The 27735-nt window shown below is 52.7% G+C and overlaps 1 protein-coding gene across 1 annotated transcript; it reads left to right on the forward strand.

Annotated features, from left to right (window-relative positions):
• Nucleotides 1-780: 780 nt before the first annotated feature.
• Nucleotides 781-26195, forward strand: PSKH1 (protein serine kinase H1). The gene is made up of 3 exons (XM_069550130.1): nt 781-931; nt 11295-12321; nt 23926-26195. Exons 2-3 carry the CDS (start codon nt 11365-11367, stop codon nt 24241-24243), a joined length of 1275 nt encoding a protein of 424 aa, XP_069406231.1. The 5' UTR covers nt 781-931; nt 11295-11364; the 3' UTR covers nt 24244-26195.
• Nucleotides 26196-27735: the final 1540 nt, after the last annotated feature.

Genomic DNA, 27735 nt, shown 5'->3' on the forward strand with positions numbered 1-27735 from the left:
TGATTCCTGTTGGGGCATAGCCAGTTTAGAAGAATGCTATTGCTTTGGTCTTTTCCAATCTTGCTCTTTATGGTTGCTCGGTGAAAAGCTCCACATTGCACACCAACAATAATGCTAAAAATACTATTTTAAAACGGGGTAAAAAACACTTTATTGAGACATCTATTAACATTTTCTGATCTCTACCCCCAATTGGGCTGATTGTAAAGTAGATAATTCTAATCCTATAGAATCGTTAATGGTAACATTTTTTTTTCTTTAATCTACTTGCTTTGCAGGATATATCAATACTTAAATTCAGTCAAAATAACATTTAAAACGGACAAAAATACTGTTACTCTGTAGTTGGCCCCAAACTAATTTCACCGATTCTCAAGTTAACTACTTCCAACTCCGCTGTGATGGAGGTCAAATTCAACACATCTGAGTGCCTGAATTTTAGCGGCAGTTTAAAAAAGTATAGATTTCTTAATTACATTTAGACCGATCCTTTGCGAAGTTCCAGAGACACTTCCAGAAACCTCTTAAAATGCACTACCTCCCCAACCTCGCACTATAATGCGCCCTCCACGTCAACCAGGATCTTGGAACTTTCCCCATACTACCCAAGGTGCCTGCCCAAACCTAGGGTCGAGACACCTGGAGATACAGAGACACTCCCTCCGGGAAATGAGAACTACCCCGTACTTAAGACGTTGATTGGCAGGACAGGCTTGGAGCGCAACCAACCGCGTAGCCGGCTCTACCGAGCCCGCCTCCGCCCCGCCCCGTGGGTGGCTGGGATTTGTTTTGGCGTCAAGCGCGCGCTATGATGACGCCACGACGCTGACGCCTGAGGATGGCGGCGGCGGTGGTGGCCGTGGCTATACCCGCGGCCCGGAGAGGGTCAGCACAGTCGCTCAGACGCCGAAGAGCCCGCCGCCCGCGCGAGGTGAGGCGGCCCAGCTCAGGGCGACGGCCCCATGGGCGGGAGGGGCTGACGAGCTGCAGCTCCGGTCGCTTTCTGGAGCACTGGGCCCATCCCTGCCCAGCCCGGAGCCCTCGGCCCATGCCCGAAGTCCTCGGCCCATGCAGGTTGCGCCGGGGCCTACGGGACTGCGGAGCAGACCAGGCTATGGCTGCTTGGGGTCCCCAGTGTCCACGGCTTAACTGGCTTTGAACATGCTGCTCTGCTGAGTAGCCTGTCTCAGGGCCAGGTGGACGTGGTCAGCTGACCTGCCTGCTGGCCAACCAGTCGGTGTTGGTCAGGGTGAACTAACCTGGTTGTCCTCACTGCCTTCTCGTGTCTGGCACCTACTCCACACCTCCTCCTTCGCGACTGAACGCCAGGGCTTGGGGACAGCTGATCGCTTCCTTATTCAGGCTGGGGAAGAGCACACCCAAGTCGAGCCGGGTCGCCTGCTTTGCAAACCAGTTATCCCTCTGCTTTTATAAGGGAAAATCCTGCTCCCCACGTTCACGCCCTCTCCTTGAAGCTGTGAAGTGCTAATTCCCACTTGAAAATCTGAATAAGTCCTTTCATTGCCTAAAACTGGCTTCTTGGTACCTACAGGATAAAGATCAAGCCTAAAGCAAGGCGTTCAGGTCTCTTCATAATCTGGTAGAGGCATAACCCTGAGGTCAACACCTGGGCCCTTCTGTCTCCTGTTTACAGTTTGGTGTTGGAAGTATGTGAATGTGCCCTTAACTTCATGTTTTAATACACTTTTGCCTTAGATATGCAATTTTTTCACTTTGCAGTTTTCTTCTTTCCCCCCACCAGTATGGAGATTTTAGGTCTGTCCCTTAAAATCCACGTTAGATTTAATTTCCTTGGAAAAACCTCCCTTCACACGTAACTGTTGACTCCTCTGTACTTCAGTTCATGTGACTACTTTTGGAGTTTACTGTGTTGTGTCATCTGATGGTTGGCCTGGGAACTGTGTCATCCGCCTGCATCTCAGTGTCTGGCTCTGCTGGCATAGGAGCTAACTTGGCTGTGATAGGTTGCTGATTTAAGAATGCATACAAATTCAGCTATGCCCCTGAGCACATATCAGGGGCCACAACCTGTGATGAGCACAGCAAATGTGTATGTCCTGTTTGCACATGCACATTTATGCATGTGGTAGATGGTGTAGCCTTGGCAGCCTTGGTCTGAAGTCTCCTGGGGTGGTTTTTCACAATACAAATTCAAGAGTTCATTCTCTGAGATTTTTATTTAGGGTATCTGGAATCTGGTAGGAATCTGTATTTTAAAAAAAACAAAAACTCTCCATGTGGGACTTCCCTGGTGGTCCAGTGGCTAACTAACTAAGACTTTGCTCACAATACAGGGGGCCCGGTTTGATCCCTGGTCAGGGAACTAGATTCCTACATGCCACAACTAAGAGTTCACATGTTTCAGCTGAGAGCTCAAATTCTGTAACTAAAGATCCTGCATGCTGCAACGAAGATTGAAGATCCTGTGTGCCTCAACTAAGACTGTCGGCATAGCCGAAAAATATCTCAAAAAGCAAAAACCTCCTTAGATGACTTTACTGTTCTCCTTGGTTGAAGATCTTTGTCATCACACCAGGATCTTGCATCTTTGTCCAGTGGGAAGGGCTAGCTGTGCCTTGTGGCACACGCAACTGTTGCAGTCTCATTGTATCTTGGAGATGCAGGAAGATTTGGTGGTTAGAAGTATGGGCTTTGGAGTAAGAAAAAATTAGGTTCAGTTCTTGACTTTGATGATATCTTGAGGTTCTTTGAGTCCTAGTTTGCTCATCCCATCATAGGAGTGATCACACCTACTTTATGTGGTTGGAGAGAGGAGTGAGAGTGCATATAAGACGCTTGCTCAGTCATGTCTGACTCTTTGCGACCCCTTGGACTGTAGCCTGCAAGATTCCTCTGTCCACAGTATTTCCCAGGCAAGAATACTGGAGAGTGGTTTGCCATTCCCTTCTCCAGGGGATCTTTCCAACCCAGGGATTGAACCCCGGTCTCCTGCACTGCAGGCATATTCTTTACCATCTGAGCCACCGGGGAAGCCCTTATATAAGATGCTTAGCACACTTGGAACTCAGGAAATGAAAGACACTGTCATTACTAATGGCTATTCTTCCCAGAGTTCATCCCTTATCAAAAGAGGATCTCATCTTAGTAAGCCTGTTTGCTCTTCAGATAGAGAATTGTGTAGGAAGCTACCTTATGTTATAAATTTCCTTGAGATAATTTCTAGTCATCCGGGAAAGCTTTGGCAAAACTGACTCTAATGAGGGCAGTTTCAGTTGGCTGTTCCCCTAGAAGACATTTGGACTGCTGACTCATTGGAGGGCGGGCTTGCTAACTCAGTACGTTGTCCAGGTCTAATTGCAGTTCCTAATAAGTTATATAAATGAGCTAAAGAAAGTGCAGCTTTCAGGAAACCTGTTTTCTTCTTACACTGACCTGAAGCTGCGCCTCACTTGGAATGGAATACTCTGAAGATACTGCTACTGCTACTGCTAAGTCGCTTCAGTCGTGTCCGACTCTGTGCGATCCCATAGACGGCAGCCCACCAGGCTCCCCCGTCCCTGGGATTCTCCAGGCAAGAACACTGGAGTGGGTTGCCATTTCCTTCTCCAATGCATGAAAGTGAAAAGTGAAAGTGAAGTCGCCCAGTCGTGTTCGACTAGTAGCGACCCCATGGACTGCAGCCTACCAGGCTCCTCTGTCCATGGGATTTTCCAGGCAAGAGTACTGGAGTGGGGTGCCATTGCCTTCTCCACTGAAGATACTAGTGTCTGTGAAATTTGAATTAATACATACTAGGATTCCCTGTCATTCACAAGTTCATAGTTAAACGAGTGAGACTTCGGTTTAGGCTTTTATTTTACTTAATAAATGTGAGCACTTTATGTGGGCAGCTTTGATCTTCAGTGCTTCCTAAGTGTGTGATATAAATTGGCTGTAGTTGTGCCTGAGTATTGACCCTTAAGCTTTTAGACAGCTGAGAATAGCTCCATTGACCCGAAGTGCACAGAGAAGTATTTGAGAAGTACAACGCTGAAAGAAAGGAAACAATTCTGCTTGTTGAGAGCTGGAGAGAGATTTATTTATTTGAACTTTCTTTTCTTCCAAGAATCTTACTCAGTGAGTATTAAGCCAATTTGTGTTGGCTTGGTCATCACTGAGCTAATTCTTGGTACAGCCCTCTGTTGCCATGGCATCCCATGTGATGCTAAAGTAGAAAAATGTGCTGTTTTCATTTGTTGGAGGAAAATGATCACAAAGGGCCCCCTTCTAGTTTGCTGGCCTGGAAGTGGCCTAGCAGGGTATCATAAGAGTAGTAAATCAGGGGACTCTTGATGTGGAACCATCTGTGCTGTAAGCTCCTTGAGAGCAGAGGTTATAACTGCCTTCTTTTTGTCCGTCACAGCGTCTGGCGGAGTTCCTGGCCCTGAGCAGGAGCTCAGGAAATAATTGTGGGTTGAACTTTGGTATTTTGGAAGGAGACCCCCAGGTACATTGCCAGAGGCTGTATTTCTGATGATGGGATGGGCAGTTGGTGGGATGTCTCAGATGCAGTTGTGGGTCAGGATAAATGAGGACATGACAAACTTTAAAATTTTTCATCTCAGCCCTAAAGCAGAAGTCTCTGCTCACTAATTATTACCATGTAGAGCAGTGGTGCATAGGTGAAGTTTGATAAGCAATGGGGTCCTGAGTTAACTGTATTCCAAAAAGAAAGCATAACTATTCTTATTATGAAACTGTTAAAAGTTAAAGCATTACGGAAGTGAATAATGAACTGTGTCTTTAGATGCAAACACTAGTCATTTTTAAAAAACAATTTGTGGTGTATTTGGTGTATATTCCTCCAGTTTTTTTCTCATGCATTGCCAGTCTATACATTTGTACAGTATGTTGTCTTTTCATTTTTCATTTCCTTTATGGTTTCCTTTGCTGGGCAAAAGCTTTTAAGTTTGATTAGGTTCAATTTGCTTATTTTTGCTTTTATTTCTGTTGCCTTGGGAAACTGATCTAAGAAAACATTGGTACAGTTTATATCAGAAAATGTATTGCCTATGTTCTCTTCTAGGAATTTTATGGTGTTTTGTCTCATATTTAAGTCTTTGAGCCATTCTGAGTTTATTTTTGTGTATGATGTGAGAGTCAGGGGTTTTTTATCTAAAGTAGTAGACTCTTGCCTGCTATCCTTACTTGCCTCCTGATGGTTAGAAGTGCTGTGTTGAGTTCAGTTCAGTTGCTCAGTCGTATCCGACTCTTTGAAACCCCAAGGACTGCAGCATGCCAGGCCTCCGCATCCATCACCAACTTTCAGAGCTTGCTCAGACTCATGTCCAGTGAGTCAGTGATGCCATCCAACCATCTCATCCTCTGTCATCGCCTTCTCCACCTGCCTTCAGTCTTTCTCAGCATCAGGGTCTTTTCTAATGAGTCAGTTCTTCACATCAGGGGGCAAAGTATTGGAGTTTCAGCTTCAGCATCAGTTATTCCAATGAATATTCAGTACTGATCTCCTTCAGAATGGACTGGTTTGATCTCCTTGTAATCCAGGGGACTCTCGAGAGTCTTCTCCAAAACCACAGTTCAGAAGCATTAATTCTTCGGCGCTCAGCTTTCTTTATAGTCCAACTCTCACATCCATACATGACCACTGGAAAAACCATACCTTTGACTAGATGGACCTTTGTTTCTAAAGTAATGTCTCTGCTTTTTAATATGCTGTCTAGGTTGGTCATAGCTTTTCTTCCAAGGAACAAGTGTTTTTTAATTTCATGGCTGCAGTCACCATCTGCAGTGATTTTAGAGCTCAAGAAAATAAAGTCTGTCATGGTCTCCATTGTTTCCCCATCTACTTTCCAGGAAGTGATGGGACTGGATACCATGATCTTAGTTTTTTGAATGTTGAGTAAGTGCTGTGTTCAGTTCAGTCGCTAGGTCGTGTCCCGACTCTTTGTGACCCCATGAATCGCAGCACGCCAGGCCTCCCTGTCCATTACCATCTCCTGGAGTTCACTGAAACTCGCGTCCATCGAGTCAGTGATGTCATCCAGCCATCTCATCCTCTGTCGTCCCCTTCTCCTCCTGCCCCCAATCCCTCCCAGCATCAGAGTCTTTCCCAATGAGTCAACTCTTCACATGAGGTGGCCAAAGTACTGGAGTTTCAGCTTTAGCATCATTCCTTCCAAAGAAATCCCAGGGTTGATCTCCTTCAGAATGGACTGGTTGGATCTCCTTGCAGTCCAAGGGACTCTCAAGAGTCTTCTTCAACACCACACTTCAAAAGCATCAATTCTTCGGCGCTCAGCTTTCTTCACAGTCCAACTCTAACATCCATACATGACCACTGGAAAAACCATAGCCTTGACTAGACGGACCTTTGTTGGCAAAGTAGTGTCTCTGCTTTTGAATATGCTGTCTAGGTTGGTCATAACTTTTCTCCCAAGGAGTAAGCGTCTGTTAATTTCATGGCTGCAATCACCATCTGCAGTGATTTTGGAACCCCAAAAAATAAAGTCTGATGCTGTTTCCACTGTTTCCCATCTATTTCCCATGAAGTGATGGGACCAGCTGCCATGACCTTAGTTTTCTGAATATTGAGCTTTAAGCAGTTCCTTATTTCTGGGATTCCTGAGAGATAACTGCCTACTTCATTTTGATACCCTTTCAAAACACGAGAGCAGAATATAGCGATCTTTGCAGGCAAGAGGTTGCGAAGCTTTGCCATGGAGAACAATCTTACAAGGTGTTACTGAAGAGGGCTGGGTGCCTAGGGGCACTGGCCTGGGAGACATCCGCAGACTCCTGTGGCCAGGAAAACTTTCAGGATCCATCCTTGTCCCCTGCTGCGAGGCCCCTGAGCTCCCCACAGATGGGTCTGGCAGCTTATGGACAAACTGCTTTGGAGTTCAGATAACAATCCGTAAGACCCAAACAGACCCAAGAGCATCAGCTTCCTCTGTTGTTGAGGACATTTATACAGACGCCAGCAATGGTGGCTCTGGTCTAACTGCCAGTGTGGCCTTTTCCTGCCACTTGAAAATTTCTGAGGTTCTGGAATTGTTGCCCTGCAGCCAAAAGAAATCTGAGAACCAGACCACCTTTTGCTCAGAGTTAACAAACACTGGCTGCCCTGAGTTCACCACTTTGTTGGGAGCCAGAGGGTTCTAGAAATCTGAGAAGTGTCCTCTTCCCTCAAGAGGCTGACAAGTCTGGTGATCTTGACTTGTTACATCTAGATCTAAACATACTCTAGAGCATAGCAGTGAGCAGCATGATCCAGGTCATGCCTGGAATGGAGGTTTCAGAAGACACGCCCCTCAGAAAAGATCCATGGTAAAGGTTCTTTGATTCACGAGCTGAGTGGTATGAGGAGGGATCACAGCCTTGACTTGGTGAGTCGGAGCTTGGCTGGGCCCCAGGCACTTCTGGAGTCTTTATGGTTTGGCAAAAGGAGCTCTGGATGGAGAACCAGACTTTGGTTTGGTGTCGGCCGTCACTCTCTGCATGGCTTCGGTAAATTTCTGCCTTTCTGGCCTGTCGCATCTGTAAGTGAGGACAGTAGTGCTGAGTGCGCACGCCTGCTGCTCACACTTACATTCTGTGAGCAGTCCTTTGACTCCAGCTCAGAGCTTCCCTTATGGCTCAGCTGGTAGAGAATCTGCCTGCAATGCCTACCTGGGTTTGGTCCCCAGGTTGGGAAGATCCCCTGGAGAAGGGAAAGTCTGCCCACTCCAGCATTCTGGGGTCACAAAGAGTCAGACACGGCTGAGCGACTTTCACTTTTCACTTTCAGAGTTGAAAGTGTGAAAACCGACTCTACAAACATTGGTGTCTTGAGATGGAATAGTGACTTGTGAGAGCTGGTATAGTGTGCCCTTACTGGGAGGTCACTTCCTGAGACTTTCTTCATTCACCGCCACCCTGGTCACTCTGCTGGGAACACATACATGAGCGCTAAGGACAGGAAAACCCTGCCCTGCTTCGCAGCAGGAATTTTGCGAGCCTCTTCTCTTATGTTTGCCTTTTCATCTAACCACTGTGGAAAGAGAATTTAGCAGGTACGATTGAAGTGTGGAGCAGCTGTGATGATCTGGAGATCATCAGCAGTCCCCCTTCTCAGAATTGGCACCCTCTTTCCTCCACTCTCAGTGTGTGGCTGGGAAGGTGGAGTACCAGCATCAGCCTATCTTTGAAACGTTTCAACTGGAACAAATGTGAGAGAAATGACGTCCCAGAAAGGGAGAAGGAAAGTCAGAGAGGGATAATCTTGACTGTGTTACTGCTGACTTGAGATCCCTGCTTAGCCTAATTTAAAGTGAAAAGTCAGGCCTTTTCTTTTGTAAACCTTAGTTTTTCTCATCAGGACCAGACTAGGGATGCACATTTAAACCGTAAGAGCCAGTGGGAATATCTGGAGACAGTTATTTATTTTGTGGCTCTAGGGTTCTGCCTCCCCATTGGGAAGAAGTGACACTTGAGGAGCTGTGCTGGGGTCACCCGTGCAGTTTTTCTTCTCTCTGAAGGGTGGTAGGTGTTGCTCAGCATGTGGTCTTAGGGATCTGGGCCTGTGTTCTGCCTCAGGAATCCCGGCCCAAGAGCTGTTTTGTTTTTTTTTCCTGAGCTGTCGCCCTTTACTGCATTCAGTCATGTATTTTCTCTGAAGAAAGAGATGAGTCTGCAGAATTCCAAAGTCCACAGTTTTTGTTGTGTTTGCCGCACCTTACAACTTCCCCCACCAGGGATTGAACCCGAGCCCCTGCAGTGGGAGTGCAGAGTCCCAATCATTGAACCACCAAGGAAGCCCCAAAGTCCAAAGTCCTAATCCTTGGCCTCTGAAAAAGAACTTGGTTTATAAATGCCTTTGTTTAAACCGTGATTTCCTAAGCTCCTATATGGGATCTCCTGGGCATTGGAATGAGAAAAGCCTTGTGATGGTTGAGGACTCTTTTCTTCTTCTGTGAGGAAAGATAATAAGTCTCATTCCGAGAGTCTTATTGACACACTGATTAAGACCTGAGCACTTAATCTTTGGTCTTTGTATCTGATGGGCTGATTGGTAATCAAGGTCTTGAGTATGTTTCCGAGATAAGCTTGTTTTTGGGGAAACTTGGCGGCATTGATCAGTCAGCACCATCTTGGACTCAGATCCCCCTCAGAGTCTCTGTGTGGGTGCTCTGTGGCCCTCGTGGTGCCCCAGCAAAGCCTCCCTGGGTCTCTCTCTGTCACCTTTCCTGAGATCTTTTGTGGGCTTTGAATGGGTCTGCAGATGGGGTTTGGTGTTGCCCCTGGGCAGTCACAGAGTCTCTGAACCTGACCAGCTCTTTTCAACCATTAGATTCTACATCCAGTCACCTCACTTCAAAACATCTGGAAGTGAACCCTTCCCACTGCTTCCCAAGCCTGTCCTTCCTGCTGCACTTCTCACCTTCTGCCCAGGATCCTGAGCGACAGACTGGAGTGCCGTCCTTGTCTCCCTTTGACTCCTGTGTCCAGCCTCCAGTCCCTGTCGGTTCTCCTGCTGACCGCTCTCCGTTCCATCCCACGGTCTGGGCTGCTACCTTCTTTGCTGGCCCTTTCAGTCTACCTTGACCCTCCCCCAGTTCAGCTTTATATTTCTTTGGAAACACAGAATCACCTCTCCTTGTAAACCCTTTTGTAGTTTCCTGTCACCTCCCAGGAAGGTCCTGGCTCCTCACTGTGACTTGAGCTGCTCTCCACAACCTAGTTCCCGCTGGCCTTCTAACACTTCAGTCCCCAGTCCTGTCTTCAGTCCTGTCTTCACACCGCCACACTGTCCCTTCCCAGGCACAGGGTGCTGCTCTGGACCTTTGGTCTTTGAGTGTGTTATTCTCTCTGCCGGAAACAACACGCCCACCTTTCCTCACCTGACTCATTCTCATTTCAAATCCAGCATGGGGGTCACTCCTCCACGAAGCTTCCCCCAACCCCAGTGTCATTCTACATATGTCCCCTGTTGTTTCTCAAGCCTAGAACTTACAACCAAAGTTTTGTTGAAATTCCCAGTTTTGATCTTTTGCTCTTCATTTAGACTATGAGTTTATTGACCATGCTTTGCCAGGTATTTCCCAAGTGTTAACCTACTTTGGGGTATGTTAAAATATAACCTGCATTGGACGTCTTATTCACTCTTGTATCCCTAGTAGATGTTCAGTAAACGCTTGATCTGAGTTGATCATTTTATCCCCAGTTCTGTATGTCCTCATGAACAGGACATTCTCAGCTTTTTTCTTTCACCCATGAGGCCCTCATGTAAGCTTTGAGAAGGGAAACTTGGATAGAAGCACCCTCTAGAAAGTGGTACTTTGGCACTTCAGCTTCTCCCAGGGCCCCACTAGCCACATGGTGTTAATAGTTGGAACATCTTTGTCTAGGAAACAAATGGGGAAGACTCCTGGATCCTCTTCCCACAGAAGCAAAGTGCACCAATCCACAGCTTCAGTCTCATCTGGATGAAGTTGTTAGTGTCCTTTCTGAGCTCAAGGTCTCCTCTGCTTCTTAAATGAAGCCCAGGCTAGTTTGGTGGCCCCCTGGTGGCAGCATGCTAAGGCTTGTGGTCCCTGTTTCACTGGGATTGATTTTATCCAGTGCTGGGACTTGTGTGGCATTTTAGCCACACAAGGAACAAAGTGTTCAACTACCTGGGTGAAGATGGTGTGTTAGCGAAGTAGTAGGCGCAATCCAGGGCAGAGTGAAGGTAGGGCGGAGACCCAGGGCAGGGGGTGGTGGTTTGTTGTAGTGGGGTGGGGATGATTCCTTACAGAGGACTTGGGGGGCCAGGAAAGTATCCATGAGGGAGGAAGCCTTGGGGAAAAGCAGCTTTCCTCGCCCTGGTGGGTGATAAGTGTTGGTGAATAGGCCTCCAACATGCCACACCCTTGTTTCAGAAAAGATGAGTCAGAGTAATAAGAGGAATGATTTTAACCTTTAAAAAACACAGGACTTCAACTGTGATAAGGGACCCAGGGAGAGTAGCAGGGAGGGTGGAGGCAGAGACAGCTGAGCCTGGTGCGTGTTCCTGCCCCTCTTTGAATTTGAAGAGCAGCTTGAAAACCAGACCCAGGGAGAGGTCCATCAAGACCATGGAACTCACACCCAGTCTTTCATCAGGGTCCTCCATGGCATCTGGTCTCTGAGCACTCAGGGGCCAAAGCCATCCTCCTTTCCAGGGAACCATATTAGGGTCATGTCATCAGGCTAGGTTTATCCAGAGATGGAGGGGGAGGGAGTCAGGAGGATGGCTGGGGTCCTTTCAAAAGTGTCCCTGCTCTGCTGAGTTGTCCTTTCTTCCATCTGTGTAGGTGTAGACGGGGCACTGCCTGCAGAGCAGGTCCTGCCAGCCTCGCTAGAGAGGATGCCCCCGTGTCCGTGATGGGCTGTGGGACAAGCAAGGTCCTTCCCGAGCCGCCCAAGGATGTCCAGCTGGATCTGGTCAAGAAGGTGGAGCCCTTCAGTGGCACTAAGAGTGATGTGTACAAGCACTTCATCACAGAGGTGGACAGCGTTGGCCCTCTCAAAGGTGGGTTCCCAGCAGCCGGTCAGGGTACAAACCCCAGCCCTGGTGACCCCCCCACCGGCCACACAGAGCCTCCCTCAGAACCACCACGCAGGGCCAGGGTAGCTAAGTACAGGGCCAAGTTTGACCCCCGTGTGACGGCCAAATACGACATCAAAGCTCTGATCGGCCGAGGCAGCTTCAGCCGAGTGGTACGAGTGGAGCATCGGGCCACCCGGCAGCCCTACGCCATTAAGATGATCGAGACCAAGTACCGGGAGGGGCGGGAGGTGTGTGAGTCGGAGCTGCGCGTGCTGCGCCGGGTGCGCCACGCCAACATCATCCAGCTGGTGGAAGTGTTTGAGACTCAGGAGCGCGTGTACATGGTGATGGAGCTGGCCACTGGCGGAGAGCTCTTCGACCGCATCATTGCCAAGGGCTCTTTCACTGAGCGCGACGCCACTCGGGTGCTACAGATGGTATTGGATGGCGTCCGGTACCTGCACGCGCTGGGCATCACACACCGAGACCTCAAGCCGGAGAATCTGCTCTACTACCACCCTGGCACCGACTCCAAGATCATCATCACCGACTTCGGCCTGGCCAGTGCCCGCAAGAAGGGTGACGACTGCCTGATGAAGACCACCTGTGGCACACCTGAGTACATTGCCCCTGAGGTCTTGGTCCGCAAGCCCTACACCAACTCTGTCGACATGTGGGCACTGGGCGTCATTGCCTACATCCTGCTCAGTGGCACCATGCCTTTCGAGGATGACAACCGCACCCGGCTGTACCGGCAGATCCTCCGGGGCAAGTACAGTTATTCGGGGGAGGTGAGTCTTCCCCATCTCAGGGATGTTGGGGAGGGCACTGAGTGGGTGGGGGGGGGTTCCTATCAGGCAGCCTTTGATCAGGGTGGACTTGCTCTCAGGACCATGTTCACGGGGCCAGGCAGATGACGTAAAAATAATGAAGTGAGACTAGTAGGGTATCTTAGTTTGGATTCCCCCAAAAGTGAGCCCTGAGACAAGGACTTGGGAGCAGATAGTTTAATTGGGATGAGATTTCAGTAAGCACAGGGTAAGAAGCGTGAGGCAGAAAGGGAGAAACACCGTGATGGGTACAAGGAGGAGTGGACAGCTGCTGTGACCCAGGAAACTCAGCTCCACTGGGGCCCCTGCGAATAATGATGTGGAACATGCTCAGAATCGTCCCACCGAAGGGCAGGAAAGAGGGTGGGTTGAGACTTCTTTGCTGAGGCTTTAAATCCCTGGCACTTCCAGGCTGTTCTGCATGTCAGCTAGTGGTGGAGAAAATCCTCAGGCGAAGGAGGCAGAGAGGTTCAGGCGCTGGCAGTGGGAAGCTGTCAGCTGAGAGCACTGCTGCTGCAGGCGAGCCCAGAGGTGGGCCGAGAGACCGTGGAGCAGGGCGTTCCCCACATCTGTTCCAGCGGCCTCGAATGAGCCACTGACCGTGCCTTCTCTAATGGAACAGCTGCTTCTCATCTCAGCCCAATTTTGCCACAGAACAGGGAGGACTCCATGCACCCAGACAGTCCAGTTTATAAAAGAGAAGCCAGAAAATCTGATCTTAAAATGTTGAAGTATAATTTAAGCAGTACCTTGTGCTTAACCCAGCAGATGCTTACCTCCCAGCCTAAGTCAGCCGGGCGGCCTTCAGTCTTGTGTCTTTGGATCCACTGATAATCCTAATGCCTGACAAGATCTGTTAGGTTTCAGCACTGCTGGAAGCTGAAGGGAGTGCTGAAAGAGTAAGAACTAGTTGGTCCTCAGGCAGGGTGCTGACCGGGTAGGAGACAAGGCTCACCCCAGGAAATGTCGAGCACGGCAAGCTGGATAGAATGGTGCACTTGGGGAGGCTATGAAGAGAAGTATGTGGGGTGACTTTTATGTGGGAGGTGAGGTAAGCTTTGCTGATGACAGGATTCTGCCAAGGCAGGGGGGGAGCCTGCAGAGTGCTCCCCACGGTGTTCCTCCCAGGCCTGCACTGCTGTTCTTGCCTCCCAGACAGCCCAGAGAGAGCAGAAGGGGCTCTGGGACTAGCCCCTTTCTGCAACCCAGCTTTCCTCCCATGAATGTGCCTCCCTAGCCTCAACCAGTTGGGCCAGAGCAGCATTTCCTACAGGAGTCTCCCTGAAGCCTCTTGAAGGCAAAGAGCCCTCAGCGCTTGAGATCCGATGCCATCATCTTCCCTGACAGCTTCAGGCCATGGTCGTGGTCAGTCAGCGACTTCCCTCCTGTGGGCCTGGGGGCTGGCCTTCCCTGAGGGGGTTCCCCAGGTCATACTTCAGGGTGATGTGAGGAAGGGAGGGGAAACTGTCTTCTTCAACTCTGTGCTGACCACAGATGAAGGAGAAACGGTGACATTTTCTAGCTCTTCCCTAAAGTTTTTCACGTTTTCTTTCTTGTTGCAAATGGATTCAATAGAACAAACACCCACTGGCTGGGAAGCCCCAGCTATGATGGGGTGGTCACAGCAGACACCGCCCTGGTCACCCTCTGGGCCAGGTTTCATCACAGATCAGAAGACCCGGAATCTACCTCACAGTGGCAGTGTTGTGCCAGGACCCTGCCTGGCTTGCCCTTGGAGCTCCATGTGGTGTAGCAAAGCTACGGAGGAAGGAGGTTTCCCAGGAGTTGCCAGCAAGGAGAGACTTTCCAAAAGTCTGTAGGTTTGCCCAAGAGTTCCTGATTCTGGCAGTTGTTGATCAGGCAGTTTATCTAATGGGAGCTTGCAGAGTCTTGCTAACTGGCTATTGATTACCTGAGGATGAGAGAATGACAAATGAACGGGGTGGGGATTGTGGGCACAGTCTGGGTCTCAAGTCTCTGCTTTCTGCTCCACTGCAGTCACGTGGCTTGAGTTGGGCTCCCAGTGTGAGGGAGGAACTACCCAGTCATTGGCCCCCCTAACTCTTCATCTGAAGCTGAAAACAGCTCCCAGTTCCAAAGGCAAATCCCTGGGCAGCCCTGGTGGCCCCTCTTTGTTCCCAGGAGCTTGGCTGACCCCAGGGCCAGGTTCCACCACCATGTGCAGAGAGCTCTGGGCTGGGAGGAGTTTGTCCGGGATGTTCGCTAGGAAAGCAGGCCTTATCGTTAGATCAGGCTCTGAGCTGGAGACCAGGCATCTTTCTGTCCTTGTCCCAGTGGACAAGAATGTCCATGCCTACCCATCAGTGCACTGGGGAAGACACAGAGAGACAGGAAGGCCTGTTCCCCACCCCCAGGAAACTTGAGATTGCCCGGGAGAAAGGACAAGGAATAGGAAGTGAGCACAGAATGGACCCTTGTTGGCAGGCATGTTCCAGCACAGGCCTGGCGGTCTGGAACATGGGCCGTGGGGCTCCCGTCAGGTGGTGGAACTGGCCCCCCTTCTTAGCAATGGGCTCTGCCTCCATCCTCAGTAGCCACGTATCTTCTACTATGTGATGGTCATTCACCCTTATGAAGGCATTCTGAATAAGAAGATGTTTCTGAGTCAGAAAGACAGACAGTCTTACAGGGGGGTTTCCATCTAGCTTCTTGTGCAAGTAAAGGCCTGCCCACTTTGAGCCCAGCGAGTCTGGGAGGTGTGCATCTCTCTTCTGACAGTAAGTCCTGTGGCACTTGGTGCCTTTCTAAGCGGCACCCTGCCCCCTTATAGTGGTTTCTCATGTGTACCGGCCCTCTCTGGTGTGCTCCTTTCTGTCCCTGAGCCCTCTGTCAGACTCAGTGGTTTCTGTGGACCTGAATAGAGGACATCCTTCAGCAGGTGGGCTTTGAGAAGGTGGAAGCTCAGGGAAAGGGATGTTGCTGACTGTGCTCCAGAATAAACAGGAGATGATTGGGAGCAATAGAGCAGAGGTTGACAAGGCTGGGCCGGGCCTGTGTGTGTTGCTGGGAGCTCTGTAGTGCCAGGGATTCTTCGGAGATTCCCAGCATTAGGTGGGAGGGTGGCATCTGGGTTCTCCGTAGCAGGGAAATGCATCGGGAAGTGCTACAGGAGACTCACAGAGGAAGACCCACTGGGGGCTGGTGGAATAATCCCTGTTTGGAATGAGGGATCCTGGTGTCCTGGGGATGTTTGGGGCAGATCAGGGATTCCTGAGAGTGGGCCCCACATGGTACACATGAGCCGTAGTTAGGGAAGAGGAGTTGTGGGGCAGAACCCTCCCGTAGAGTTGCAGGAGGAGCATCATCTTATGAGGCATATCTAGAAGGGACCTCCAGCTGCCTTCTTATCTGGGGAGTGTGTCCAGCCCTGCTTTGACAGCCCTGTCTGGGGCCCAGCAGTGGAAGGAGGCACACAAGCGGGGCCTCCTTCATATCTGCCCCACAATGCTGACACTTTGGATGCTCCAGCCCCCAGCCGTGGTCCCATACTCCCTTCCATCCAGGTCCGAGACATGTGCTCCTTTCACTCCTCACACTAGGCTTTTGCTCAGGACTTTCCCTCTGTTCCGAGTGTCAACCTAAGAAGTTTGACCAGCTCTCAGTTACTCAGTTCAAAGATTGCTTCCATTAAAAATAGCGCCAACCCTTGCCATCGTGTAGCCTGCTGAGTACCAGGCACAGGGCTGAGGATGCTACACCCAGCACATCTAATCTCTACAATAATCTTGTCAGTGGGTATAATCCCCTTGTTTTACAGATTAGTAAACTGAGGCTAGTGAGGAAGTAGCTTGTCCAGGGCCTCACAGAGGGTGGCAGGACTGGGATTTGAATCTAGGCCCTCTTGGCTTCAGAGTTCTTGGCCTTCCCAGACCCATAGTCTGCTTTCCCCAGCACGCGTGCGTCAGCATGTTGCTGAAGTCTTCGTTTCCGCCCTCTCCCAGGCCGTCATCTGTGGACATCTCTTCCCTCCCAGGCCTGTAGGTTTCTGAGGACAGCATGTGTTTCAGCCCATATGTTCACAGTGCTTTCTCCAGCTTCTCTCGAGGGCAGCACCAGTGGTTGTCAGTGATGCCCTGGGCAAGGACCCAAACGTGACTGTCAGGCAGACGAGGTCGCACCCGCTACCTGGAATGTTCTTTTCTGGGGCTGGACCCCGGGAAGAAGTGGGGCACCTCTTGGAGATACAGTTAGGGGGTTGTTGGCCAAACCTGCCCAGAAGCAAATGCAGGAATCTTGGGAGAACAGAGAGTTCTGGGAAAGAGAAGGCTGTGGCAGGTGATTTTGAGGGGAGAAATCTGAATTTTTGTCCCGTGTCTGGAGGTACTGGAGTGGAGAGGGCCAAGCTGAGGTTGAAGACACAGTCACCTTGAAGGAGCTTCCTCTCATAGGAGGCCCCAGGAGATCTGGCGCAGCTGCTGCTAAAGGAGTGACGCAGAAGGTGAATCACCATCTGTAGGCCATACTAGAGGGCTGTTGTGGTCCCACCAACTTGGAGATGCTATGATTCACTTGACATGAAATGTAACATTGTGGGCCTAATGTCATTACTTTTGTCAAGAGTTCTATTCCTAGAGGCAGGATGGATGAAGAGGTTCTTGTGGGACTGATGACAGAGTTAGGCCATCAGCAGCTTTGCTGTCTGCCACATTTAGCAGCTGTTAATTGTCAACCTCCTCTGCTTGGGCAGTCTGTGAGCTGTGGGCGGGCCCAGGTGACAGCACCAGGAACAGGTGGGCTTGGGCAAAGCTCCTCCCAGAGCCTTGCTTAGGAGAGTGAGTGCTGCCAGGCAGGAGCCTGAACCCCGATGGGAGAGGAAGCCCGCCTGCCACTCCCCGGGGCATTGTGTTTGTGAGGGGCTGGCTCTCCAGGGGGCTGTCTCTGGGCTGCAGGCTGACCATCCATCCATTTGGGCCAAGAGACACCTGCTCAGGGCCGGCAAGTTGCACGCTGTGGTGGTTCTGAGAGCCCTGCAGTAGGGTGAGTGCCTGGAGCCAGAGTGGACGTTTATGAGACCATCCCAGCTCGCCGCCGCATCTCATAGTAACTGAGACACGTGCCATTCTCCCCTGGGATGTCAAAGATAAAATGAGGTGTGGAGCGTGTGGTGTGTTCTGGTGCTCTCCAGACGAAGAGGGCCAGAGCCTGTGGGGCTGCTCGTGCAGCCTGCTTCACGTACTCCGACAGGGAGCTGCCGGGGGAGCAGGGTAGGGCCTTGCCTGGGAGCTGTAGGGAGGGTGGCCAGGAGCCATGGGACTGGAGATTTGACGTTACAGGCAGCAGAGCAGAATGCAAGGAGGCAGGTGGCGGATTTCCAGGCTTGTGCTTGGATTCTACTAGATGCCTTTAATTGCCTTGTGTTCCCGCTGTCCATGTGGGTAGGGGCTCATGTGTGCTTCTGGGCCACCACTGGCTCCGTGGAGCCCTGCTGTCTTCTCTGCTGCTGTTGCCTTGGTTACACACTCACCTCCTGTGCTGGCAGAAGCAAATGCCCATCTCCCCACATTGTTGCACTAAGCCAGTTTAGCCGAAATACTCTACCCACCTACAGCACCTTGTTACCCCAAGGTCCTTTCATCACTGCTGTTTCCCACCCCCTGCCAAGGTCTCTTCAACAAAGGGGTTTATCGTGGGTTGTGTTTGGAGCAGCTTCTGGTGCTGCATCCATCCCCTCCCTCTCCTGCTCTTCCCATTGTCTGTCTCTGCTGCAGAGCTCTGCTGTTTCACAGGCCCTGTTGTTTCTAGGCCCTTGAGTTTCTCTGGGAGCTGCTGGGGCGGTTGCTCCCACATTCTGACCTCTTTAAATCTGCTGTGACCTCCCACACTCATCCCCCAGCCACCCCCACCAAGGTGGTTAATGATGACCTGATCCAACCACCCCACACGGCCGCACCTCTCCAAGCTCTCCTTCTTCAGAGGTTCCTGTCTTCCAGTGTGAGGATGACACCCAGACCTGAGCTTTGCTCCAGGGGGGCCCTGAGTCACCTCATCTCTTCACTCCTGCCTGCACATGCAGACCAAGTACCTGCCCTCTGCTGAATCATTTGCACCCAGGGTTGCAGAGACACAGGCCTCTGGGGACAGAGGCCATGGTACGGATGACATGCTGACAGCCACCAGGATTCAAACTCCCTCAGAAATTGTTAGAATGGTAGGAAGTTTTACAAAAAAACAAATGCCAGGGGGGGCCTTGGAAATCACTTCACTTCAGCAGTGGAGATAGAGGAGACCATTATGCAGCTGGCTCTGAAATCCAGAACCTTTTAGGGGCTGTTCCAGGACACTGGTAAAAGCAGACATCACTTGGCCACTGACACAGGTTGTCAACATCCTCGATTCCAAGGCCAGCACGCAGCACCCTTCCCCACTCTTGACTTGCGCCCTGTCGCCCCCCTGTCCCTGTCCTCACACTGCGGACTCTGGGCAGGGACATGTGGGGGCGCAGATTTCATGTCGTTACTCATCTCAAGTTTAGAACACAGCTTTGGTAACCTTTAAGTTATCATGCCTTTTCTCATTTTATTTTTATCTTCGAGATTCTCTGCCTCTTTTAAAAACTCTGTTATCGTCCTTCTTTTTCTCCTGTCAGACTCCTTCCCTCAACATCTTTCTCTGCTGCTCAGGTCCCCCTACCCACATCCCGCCCCAGCGTGGTGAGTTCTCTCTAGCTGGAAGTCCAGACACCAGGGTGTGAGTGTCTTGCTCAGAGGAGGAGGTGCAGGCTCTATCGCCACACAGTGTCTAATTCTGCCGATTTTTTCAAAAGACTTTTCCTCATGGCCCACGTCAAAGTGTGCTCTTCTTGTCATATTAACAGTTCCACTCTCCTGAGAAAGCCTGAAGCTCCACTTTCCAGAATTCCCTCTGTGCCCTTTTGCCTGCTCTCATTCAGGCTCGCATCACTCCAGGAAGGGGACCTCTGAGGCCAGCAGTGCTGGAGCTGAAAACACGTCTTGAGACAAAGCTGAGGGAAGAATTGAGTCATGGCAGCGAAGCCCAGGCTTCTCCCTTCTTCCCCCAGCAGCTGTTTGCTGGGGCTTCGACCTCTGCCAGGGAACCTTACCCAGAGTCATCATGGGCTGGAAAAGAACCCGTGGAGGTCAGAACATCAACACAGCTTAAGTGTCAGAGGCTCTGCTTCTGTTCCTCACATGCAGCCAAATGGGAAAAAAGATGGGGAGCCATCTTCTTAGAACCCAGGCTTCAAAAACACTTAGCATTCATTCAGTTCCTCCATTTTAAAAGTGAGGAGGCTGTGATTTCTCCATGGTGAGCAGACAAGCAGACCTAGGATGCAGGTCATGGGCATTCCAGCCCATCACTTAAGTCTGTCACCCAGATGCCATCCCAAAGAGACACTGGACCTCTTTCTCCCCTTGCTCGAGAGTGGTCAGACCCGCTTACCGGAGGGAATCTCGGGTGAGCCCCGTGAGCTGGGCCTGCTGCCAGAAGGAAGCATCTTCCTCCTCCCTCTGCAGCCAAGAGAGCTGGTTCGTCCTTGCTCTCATGCTTTAGCCCTTGGACTTAGCTACTTGGTTGTAGTTCTGGTAACATCCTTGCCGGGCCCTTGTGATGGTAGAGCTGGAGCAAGTAAGTGAAACTGGGTCGGGAGGAAGTGCAGCCTCTGAGCCGGAGTGGAAGCCCTTTCTGGTCTGGTGCCCCTTCCAAAGGGAGAGTCAGATTCTGCTGCTGAGCGTCACCAGGAGGGAGCGGTTCTGCAGAAGCAGGGCCGTGAAGAGGGGTGAAGTTGCTAAGGGGGTGCTCATGTGTGAGGTCCTCTCTCCACCCTGTTGGTTTCTGTGCTGTTACAGTATCGGGAATTGCAGGGACTTGGGGGGTTGGAGTGTAAGGAGGAGGGTGGCTGGCTGGCTGGTCAGAAACAGGGCAGAGGTGATGCTCTTCTTCGTACAGCCTCTCCTTGTCGTCCTCGGGGCCAGGCCCCTCGCCTGCACAGCTCATGAGAGTCTGGACAGAAGCATGGGGGCTGTCACCCGGAGGACTGCAGCTGTCCTCTGGTCCCACAGCAGAGGGAGCCTGGAGCGACTGGTGCCAAGGCAGGCTGACACTGACGTTCCCTTCCATGCCTCTGCCAGGCCAGAAATGGGTGGAAGCTTCTGGGAGACTGGCCAGTGGTACTGGCCTATCCCTTCTGCCACCCACCTGAGGCCCGTATGTGTCCTTGATCTGGCCCCAAGTATACTGAGGCAAGAGTTCCATCCTTTACCCACAGCCAGCAGTTAGAGCTGTGGAAACTAGAGGGCAGGACTGGTTGCCCTTTTTCTGTTTCTCGTTTTGACTGCACCATGCGGCCATACAGGATTTTAGTTCCCTGACCAGGGATCAGACCCGCGCCCCTTTCTGCTGGACTGCCAAGGAATTCCCATCTTGTTCTTTTCTTTATCCTCACTTGGCTGCATGTGAGGAACAGAATGCTACCTGGCTGGTCAGTCAGATGCTGCCAGACATGCTCATGTGGCTGCAGAGGCCCGAGCATGTTGGGGAGGCAAGTGGGTTGGTCTGCAGGTGTTGATCACTTTCTTAGGAGGTGCTGAGTTTGACTTGGCTAGAAGCGTGGCCGGGTGTGGGTGTGGGAAGCCTTTCCTTTCCTTTGTGAGCCCTGTTGGACGCTTCAGTGGGACTCCAAGGGGTCACTCTCTGGAGGTCAGCATAAGCCCCTGCCCCGCTGTCAGGGGGCCTGGCTTGGGGACCACCTTTCTGTATTGGGCCTGTTTGGCTTCCCACTGCAAAGTCCCTCTGTTTGAGGGTTAGGCTGGGTGCCACTGCACAATCTGGCTCTCAGGACGGGATAGCGCGAGTCACGTTGCCTTAAGGGACCCATCTGGCTCAGCTGCTCACAGCTCTTCAAAGATTGGGGGCGGGGGGCACTGCCAGCAAGGGTGTGCTGGCCCTCAGACTAATGAGCTCATCGGTATTCCTCACAGTGCTGTCCGAACACAGTAATTGGAGAGGCGAGCGCCTGGGGGGAGGAGGAGGGGCTGATCAATTGGGCTCACTTGGGTGCTAACGGCAACAAGCAGCAGGAGGTGATGCCTGGTGTGAGCTGTGTCACTTTGGAGAAGAAGATGCTTAAGCCCCCAGTACGGGTCTGGGGAGAGGCGCCTCTGAGACCGCCCTGGACTGGTCCAGAGCTGCAGGGGGCCTTGGTTTGCCAGGGTGTGGATCTGAAGTGGGGGTGCCTCCCATCCGTCCATGTTGAGGCTCCTGACTTGTTTGTTCTGTCATTTGAGGAGGAGCTGCCTCTCTTCTGGCTTGACTGGACCAAGGGCCAGGGGCAGAGTCCATGCCCCAGCCCTGTTTGGCCAGCCTATGCTGCAGCCCTGTCTTGGAGCTGTCCCACCAGCAGGCCAGGCTGAGTGGCAGCGTGCTCCCCAGTGATTTTTCCTTTTCTGGGAGACCATAAAAGGGCAGCACAAGCCCAGGTATTCCCATGACCCAGCCATTCCAGCTCCGGGTTTGCTTTGTCCATCTGTGCTGCTTTATGCCTTCATTTTTCTCACTCTCACATGAGTGACGGGTGCAGATGGTCTGGGGTCTAGTTTGGCTGGCCCCTCACAGTGGTTGCTTGCGTTCAGGTGGCAGCAGCACGCCCCGGGCTTTCTGGCACTGTGAGCCTGGAGCTGCGTGGCAGCTGCCCAGTCCAGTCCCCCTGCATGTCGGCCTCAGTATCAGAGCCCCGAGCTACACAGGCCCGCCTGCAGGGAAACTGGACCAGGCTGCCGGTGTGGGCGGGCTGTTGCTCCCTGCTCTCCCTCACTGCTCTTAGCACAGGACTTAGGGTCCCTAACTGCCCGCCTCCTGGAGGCCAGTAGCTCCCCAGGAATCACTGGGAGCTGGCCCATTGGTGAGGAGGACCCTAGTAGGTAGCTGTTTAGAAACCTGGGCTTTCAGTCACTTTCTTCCAGTTTGGCTCAGTAGAAGTTGATTTGAGATTTGCTTTCCAAAGGGCAAGTAATGATAACAACTCCACGTTGTCCCATCCTGTCTTCAGGACTCCAGATGGGTCTTTTCTTTGTCTCCTACCCCTCCCCACCCACTGCTCCCCTGCCCCCTATCAGTACATCAGCATCAGTGGGGAAGGGCTTGGGGAAGAGTTGGAGCTCAGAGAAGCCAGAAGCAGGGTGGTGATGGTGTGTAAGAGTTTCTGCTGGGTGGACATGCAGCCACCCCAAGTGTGGGCTCTCAGACTTTCCTGAGTCCCTTGGTGTATGTGTTCAGGGGTTCTTTAAGGTGAAGAGCACCATTGGGTAGACCAGGCAGACCACCCTCTCACCTCGCAGAAAGGAGGGTGTTGGTCTCCCTCACCTCCCAACCAAGCCGTCTGGAACAGGCTCAGCAAAAGTCCAAGCCACCTACCCTTTGGAGAGTGTCAGACCCCATGCCAGAGTGCTCCCAAGAGAGGCAGGGACTCAGAGCAGTGCTGCATGCACCCTCCTTCAGCAGAGTAACTTGAGGGCCTGGGCCTCTGAGCCCCATGTCCTAGAAGCAGCTGCAGGAAAGAGTACCCATCAGGTGCCATGCATGGGTTGTTTACTCACTGAGTCTCTCTCTGCTGAGTGCCTCCTTTATACCCAGCAATAGGCACTGATGACTAGCTGAGCATGGTCTAATGAGCACAGTAAACTTGAAATTGTTGGAATAATTGTTTAGACTTGGGGCTAAGAGGGAGTATGAGCAAATGTCTTTTAACCTGAGAACTGGGGATTCAGCCAGGTGAAGGGTTGTGCAGGCTGAGACCTGGAGACAGACAGCTGCTTGGTGTGTAGCTGTGATGAGGCAGCCACACACCATGAGGGTGCATGTAGCTGAGCAAGCTTTGTGCTGAGGAAAGAATACACTAAGATGAGGCTGGTACAGGACACTGCCAGGAGTGCTGTGTGACTTAGGGAAGTCATGCAGACATGAGAAGTACCCCTGAGAAGGGTCCCAGTCCTTGCTGGGCTCCTGCGATCCCCCTGCCCTCCCATCAGGTGAAGAAATCTTGCCTTGAATTTTTCCCTCTTCTCTCCATGGCTGAGAGGCTGAGGCTGATGCAGAGAATGCGGTGTTCATTTTGGCCACTCTTTCAGTTGGAGAGAGGACAGGCCCTCTCTGTAAGGACTAGGAAGTGGCCTGGAATGGGGTGTCTGGGGATGTGAGCTTAAGTGCAGCTTAAGATGTGGTGGAAGATTTGGTCATTCTCATTAGATCCCCCTGAGTTGCACTGTCCTAGGGTAGGATGGGTGGTCTTGACTGGGGCTACCTCCTTGAACTAGGCTTTGAGTCCAGGGCACCTTAGAAGTTTGTTCCTTGGGGAGGGGTGGGTCCTTCTCCTGTCACACTCCATGTCACCTGGAGAGTAGCCTCTGCTCAGCACTGGGTGGGAAGGGGAGGCTCAGAATGATCTACATGGGAGGAGCGGGGCATTGCCTCTCTGGGGGGCAAGCGCAGGGCTGCTGGACAGGTCTTGAGTGCTGTGTGGGTGACATCTTCGTCCTGGGGAGGGCAGTGATTAGTGTGCTCGCTCTAATGCTTGTCCTTGGCCTCTAGCCCTGGCCCAGTGTGTCCAACCTGGCCAAGGACTTCATTGACCGCCTACTGACAGTGGACCCTGGCGCCCGTATGACTGCACTGCAGGCCCTGAGGCATCCATGGGTGGTGAGCATGGCAGCCTCTTCGTCTATGAAGAATCTGCACCGCTCCATCTCCCAGAACCTCCTCAAACGTGCCTCCTCACGATGCCAGAGCACTAAATCTGCCCAGTCCACGCGGTCCAGCCGTTCAACACGCTCCAACAAGTCCCGCCGAGTGCGGGAGCGAGAGCTGCGGGAGCTCAACCTGCGCTACCAGCAGCAGTACAACGGCTGAGCTGCCAGCAGGATGCAGACATGGCGGGCCCCAGTCGGGGCACACACTGCTGGGCCCAGCGGCCTCTCTAGAGATAGACCTGCATGGTCCAGGGTAGGTGAATGGCCCCAGCCCCTTCTCTGTGCCTGCAGCGCCCCCATCTTCACTCTGGGCCTCAACCTGGTGCGACAGAGCGGAGGGAGTCCTGGGCCCTATGAGCCCCGAACCTGATTTGGCACAGATGCTCCTCTCGGTGGACAAGTGCTCTGGTATATATTGGGGGAAGGGCGGGACTTGGCCTTCAGTCTCACCTCTTTCTTGGCTCTCCCCCAGACCAAAGGGGCATGCACTGCCAGCTAGAGGGTATCCTGTGGTCTCAGGACTCTTTGGGACAGTTACTTCTGGAACTCCCCTTTCCTCTACCAAGCCTTCCTCCCTAACCCCCTGCCCCCATGTTTCATGGCATCCTGACCCCCATGATTATGCTCTAGTGAGAGGCCCAGGTAGGCCCATAACTTGTGCCTTGGCTGGACTTTCAGCCCCTGGCTAAGTCTAAACAGTCTTCCACCTCCCAGCCCAAATCTGTCTTCCTTCCCGGTGTCCCCAGGGACCCCTCCTGGCCCCAGAACTTGCCAGGATCTCTCATGGGAAGGCCGTGGAGTGGCCCTTGGCCCTCTGGACTGTGTGGCTGCGTTGGTAGCAGGCTTGCTCCAGGCTCCAGCCTCTGGCCGTGAGGGTTCCCGCCACCAGTCCACCATCCTCAGTGCCTTCTTTGCAGAGCCTCCTATCACCTCACTCTCTCCCTTGGATGCCCGTTCTTTCTATTCCCCAGGTGCCTCCTTCCCAACTGTGGGGGGTTAAAAGGAGCCCCACTGCTGCTACCTGGGGGATGGGGCACCTGGGTCAAAGCAAAGGACGGGGGCTTCTGAGGGAGAGCCCCATCCGGATTCCAGCATCAGCCCTGGTTCCAACCTTGGTGCTGCCGGTTGTTGCCTCACTTCAGGCGCTGCTCTTCCCTCCTTTGCAGCTGCACAAAGGCGCCATCTAGTGTCGGGCACTCGTGTGGACAGCCTAGGAATGCCCACTGTGCTCTCCTTTTATCCTCTAAGAGGAAGTGGGAAGGAAGGAAGGTCCTGGGACTGCTCAACTGTCTCCCTTTCTGCTGAGCTTCTGTTGCAGCTCCCCCCTGGAACTTAGCCATACTGTGTGACCTGCCTCTGAACCCTGAATGCGTGGGGGCACTGCCCTCCTCACGGTGGCCTTGCTTGGTCCACCCTGTCCCTGCTTCTTTTCACAGCATTACCTTTCCATTCTGGGCCCCACTGAATCTCCGTCTGGAGGGAGCCCCATGAGAGGTGGGTGAAATTGGATGACTGCTTTCCCAGAGGTCTGAGCAAGACCATCCCCCGTCAGTCTTGTGCCTCCCCTCCACCACAGACGGGGGCTGGAGTCCAAGCCCTCTCCCTCCACAGCTGCTCTCTGCAGGTGGGGAGGAGCCAGGGCCCAGCTTTAGCTTTAGCTGGACTGCGGGTCCCCTGCCAGCGGGGAGGGTTTGGCTCTCAGTTCCTTATGGTGGGTTCCCTTGGGCCAGGCCCTCAACTTTTTGCATGTGCCACCTTCAGTGGGAACCACGCCCAAAGAGACCACTCTGGGCCACATCACCTGTGCCTTGTACACCCGCTCCTCTGTCTACAGTGTTCCTTGCACGAGGCAGTGGCAAGCCCAAGTCCCCTGTCCTCAGAATTCCCCCCACTTCCCCGGGTGCCTCTGGGGATTTATTTCCCCTTGGCCAGGATGCACCTGGTCCTGAGAGTAGGACCGAGGAAGTTTGGAGACTTGGGCCTTTGTGACGCCGTGGACAGTGGACGGAGAATGTGCAGTTATTTATTTTGTGTACTCAGTCTGTAAAGGTATCCTCTGTACTCAATAAACAGGCTGCCTTCCCCAGGGAAAGCTGCCGCTTCATTCTGACAGCCCGGCCTCCTTGCTGGGGACCAGGGGGTTGCCCAGGAGGTGGGGATGGGGAGCTCAGCCCAGACGCAGCTAGTCTAGCAGGTTCTTGACTCCTCAGCATGTGTTGGGCCAGAGGACAGAGTTCACTTGGGGAGTGGGACCCCCAAAAGCCTCTCCTTTTTCCTGAACCAGGAAGACAGAATAGACAGCAGGACTGGGAGTATTTATTAGACCCCAGCGGAGCCTGTGGTGGGCTCAGTTGTAGGCTGTGGCCTGATTGACCCAGGTACCGAACCTGCTGAAGGAGTGTACATGGCAGGCGTGAGCACACTGCAGTCCCTGGTGCCCCAGGAGACCGTATCAGTGAGCACCCGTGTGTTCCCCTTCTGGCAGACAAGCAGGCCTCCAGAGTCACCCTGGCGGAAGGAGAGGGGAGAAGTCTGCATGCAGGTGGGAGTACCACAGGAAAGTGCCGAGGACAGGACGGGGCCAGTGCTCACCTGGCGCAAGGAGGCCCCTGCACAGATTGTGGAGCTGGTGAGCATGAGCCCTGGTACTGCTGACACCATCTCTCGGTGAGCAGGGCAGAGCTGGCTGCCGCAGGTGTGCCCGAGTCACACTGCCTGTGGGCCGGGCGGGGCTGCTTATGCCCCACATGGCTTGCCCCTACCCTTCCCTTCCACCCAGATCTTTGACCCAAGTTCCTACCCACACCAGTGAGGCACCCAGCCATGTGAGGAAGCCGGGAAAACTGGTGAGATGCACATTGTGTACTGGGCTGGGGAGGAGAGTGTCAGTAATATGAGATCATTGTTCATGGTGGTGGGATTCCAGGAAGGGTGCCTGTGAAGCCAGGAAGGGGCCGTGCAGGATGGGCATGGGCACAGGCCCCCAGGGTGATGGGTGCCAGGGGTTAGACCAGGGCATTCTGTGAGTTCCTCACCCCTAGGGCCTACACACCTACACTGCCCACCCTTCCTTTCCCGTCTGCAGCCCAGGCACTCACCACAAGATGGACAGACCTGCAAAGGCTCAGCACCAGATGCTGGGTCGTATTCACCCAGGATGACAAAGTGGCAGCCAGGGCTCCAGTGAGAGTGGGGCTGGGCAGCCAGAGGGAGGGTAGAGTGACAAGAGAGGGGCCTCCAGAGCAAGGTGGTGGGGAGGTGGGGCAGGGGTGGTGCAGGGAGAGGGGAAGCAATCCCACAACGTTGCAGTGGGCAGCCGTGACTGCCCAAGACTGGCCAGTGACAGACCCACCGCAGAAGCAGAAGCCTTTGCTGTCCTGGGGTCAGGGGTTAGCAGTGGGGGTGGGCCCAGGCTAAACCCAGGCATGAAACACCTGACATCCTGCCCCACCGCAGGGTCCTGTACCTACGGGGACACGTCCCAGGGCCAGGGGCCCAGCACTGCCTTCTTCCCATTGACAGTCCTCTGGCTGAAGTGCAGCGCTGGTTTAATGGCAAGAACGCCACAGCCTGGCCACTGGACTGGAAAGGACCTGCTTCCCGCATCCCAGCCCACTTCTCCTCTCCTCCTGGGTGCCCTCAGGCTGTCTCT

This window comes from Ovis canadensis, chromosome 14, assembly GCF_042477335.2.
Source record: "Ovis canadensis isolate MfBH-ARS-UI-01 breed Bighorn chromosome 14, ARS-UI_OviCan_v2, whole genome shotgun sequence".
NCBI classification, from domain to species: Eukaryota; Metazoa; Chordata; class Mammalia; order Artiodactyla; family Bovidae; genus Ovis; species Ovis canadensis.

What these genes read in the sequence shown, in the direction of transcription:
- PSKH1 (XM_069550130.1), top strand. Translation starts at nt 11,365, where the DNA reads ATGGGCTGTGGGACAAGCAAGGTCCTTCCCGAGCCGCCCAAGGATGTC. An exon ending in AGTACAGTTATTCGGGGGAG is followed by an intron (nt 12,322 to 23,925) that starts GTGAGTCTTCCC and finishes CTTGGCCTCTAG; the next exon opens with CCCTGGCCCAGTGTGTCCAA.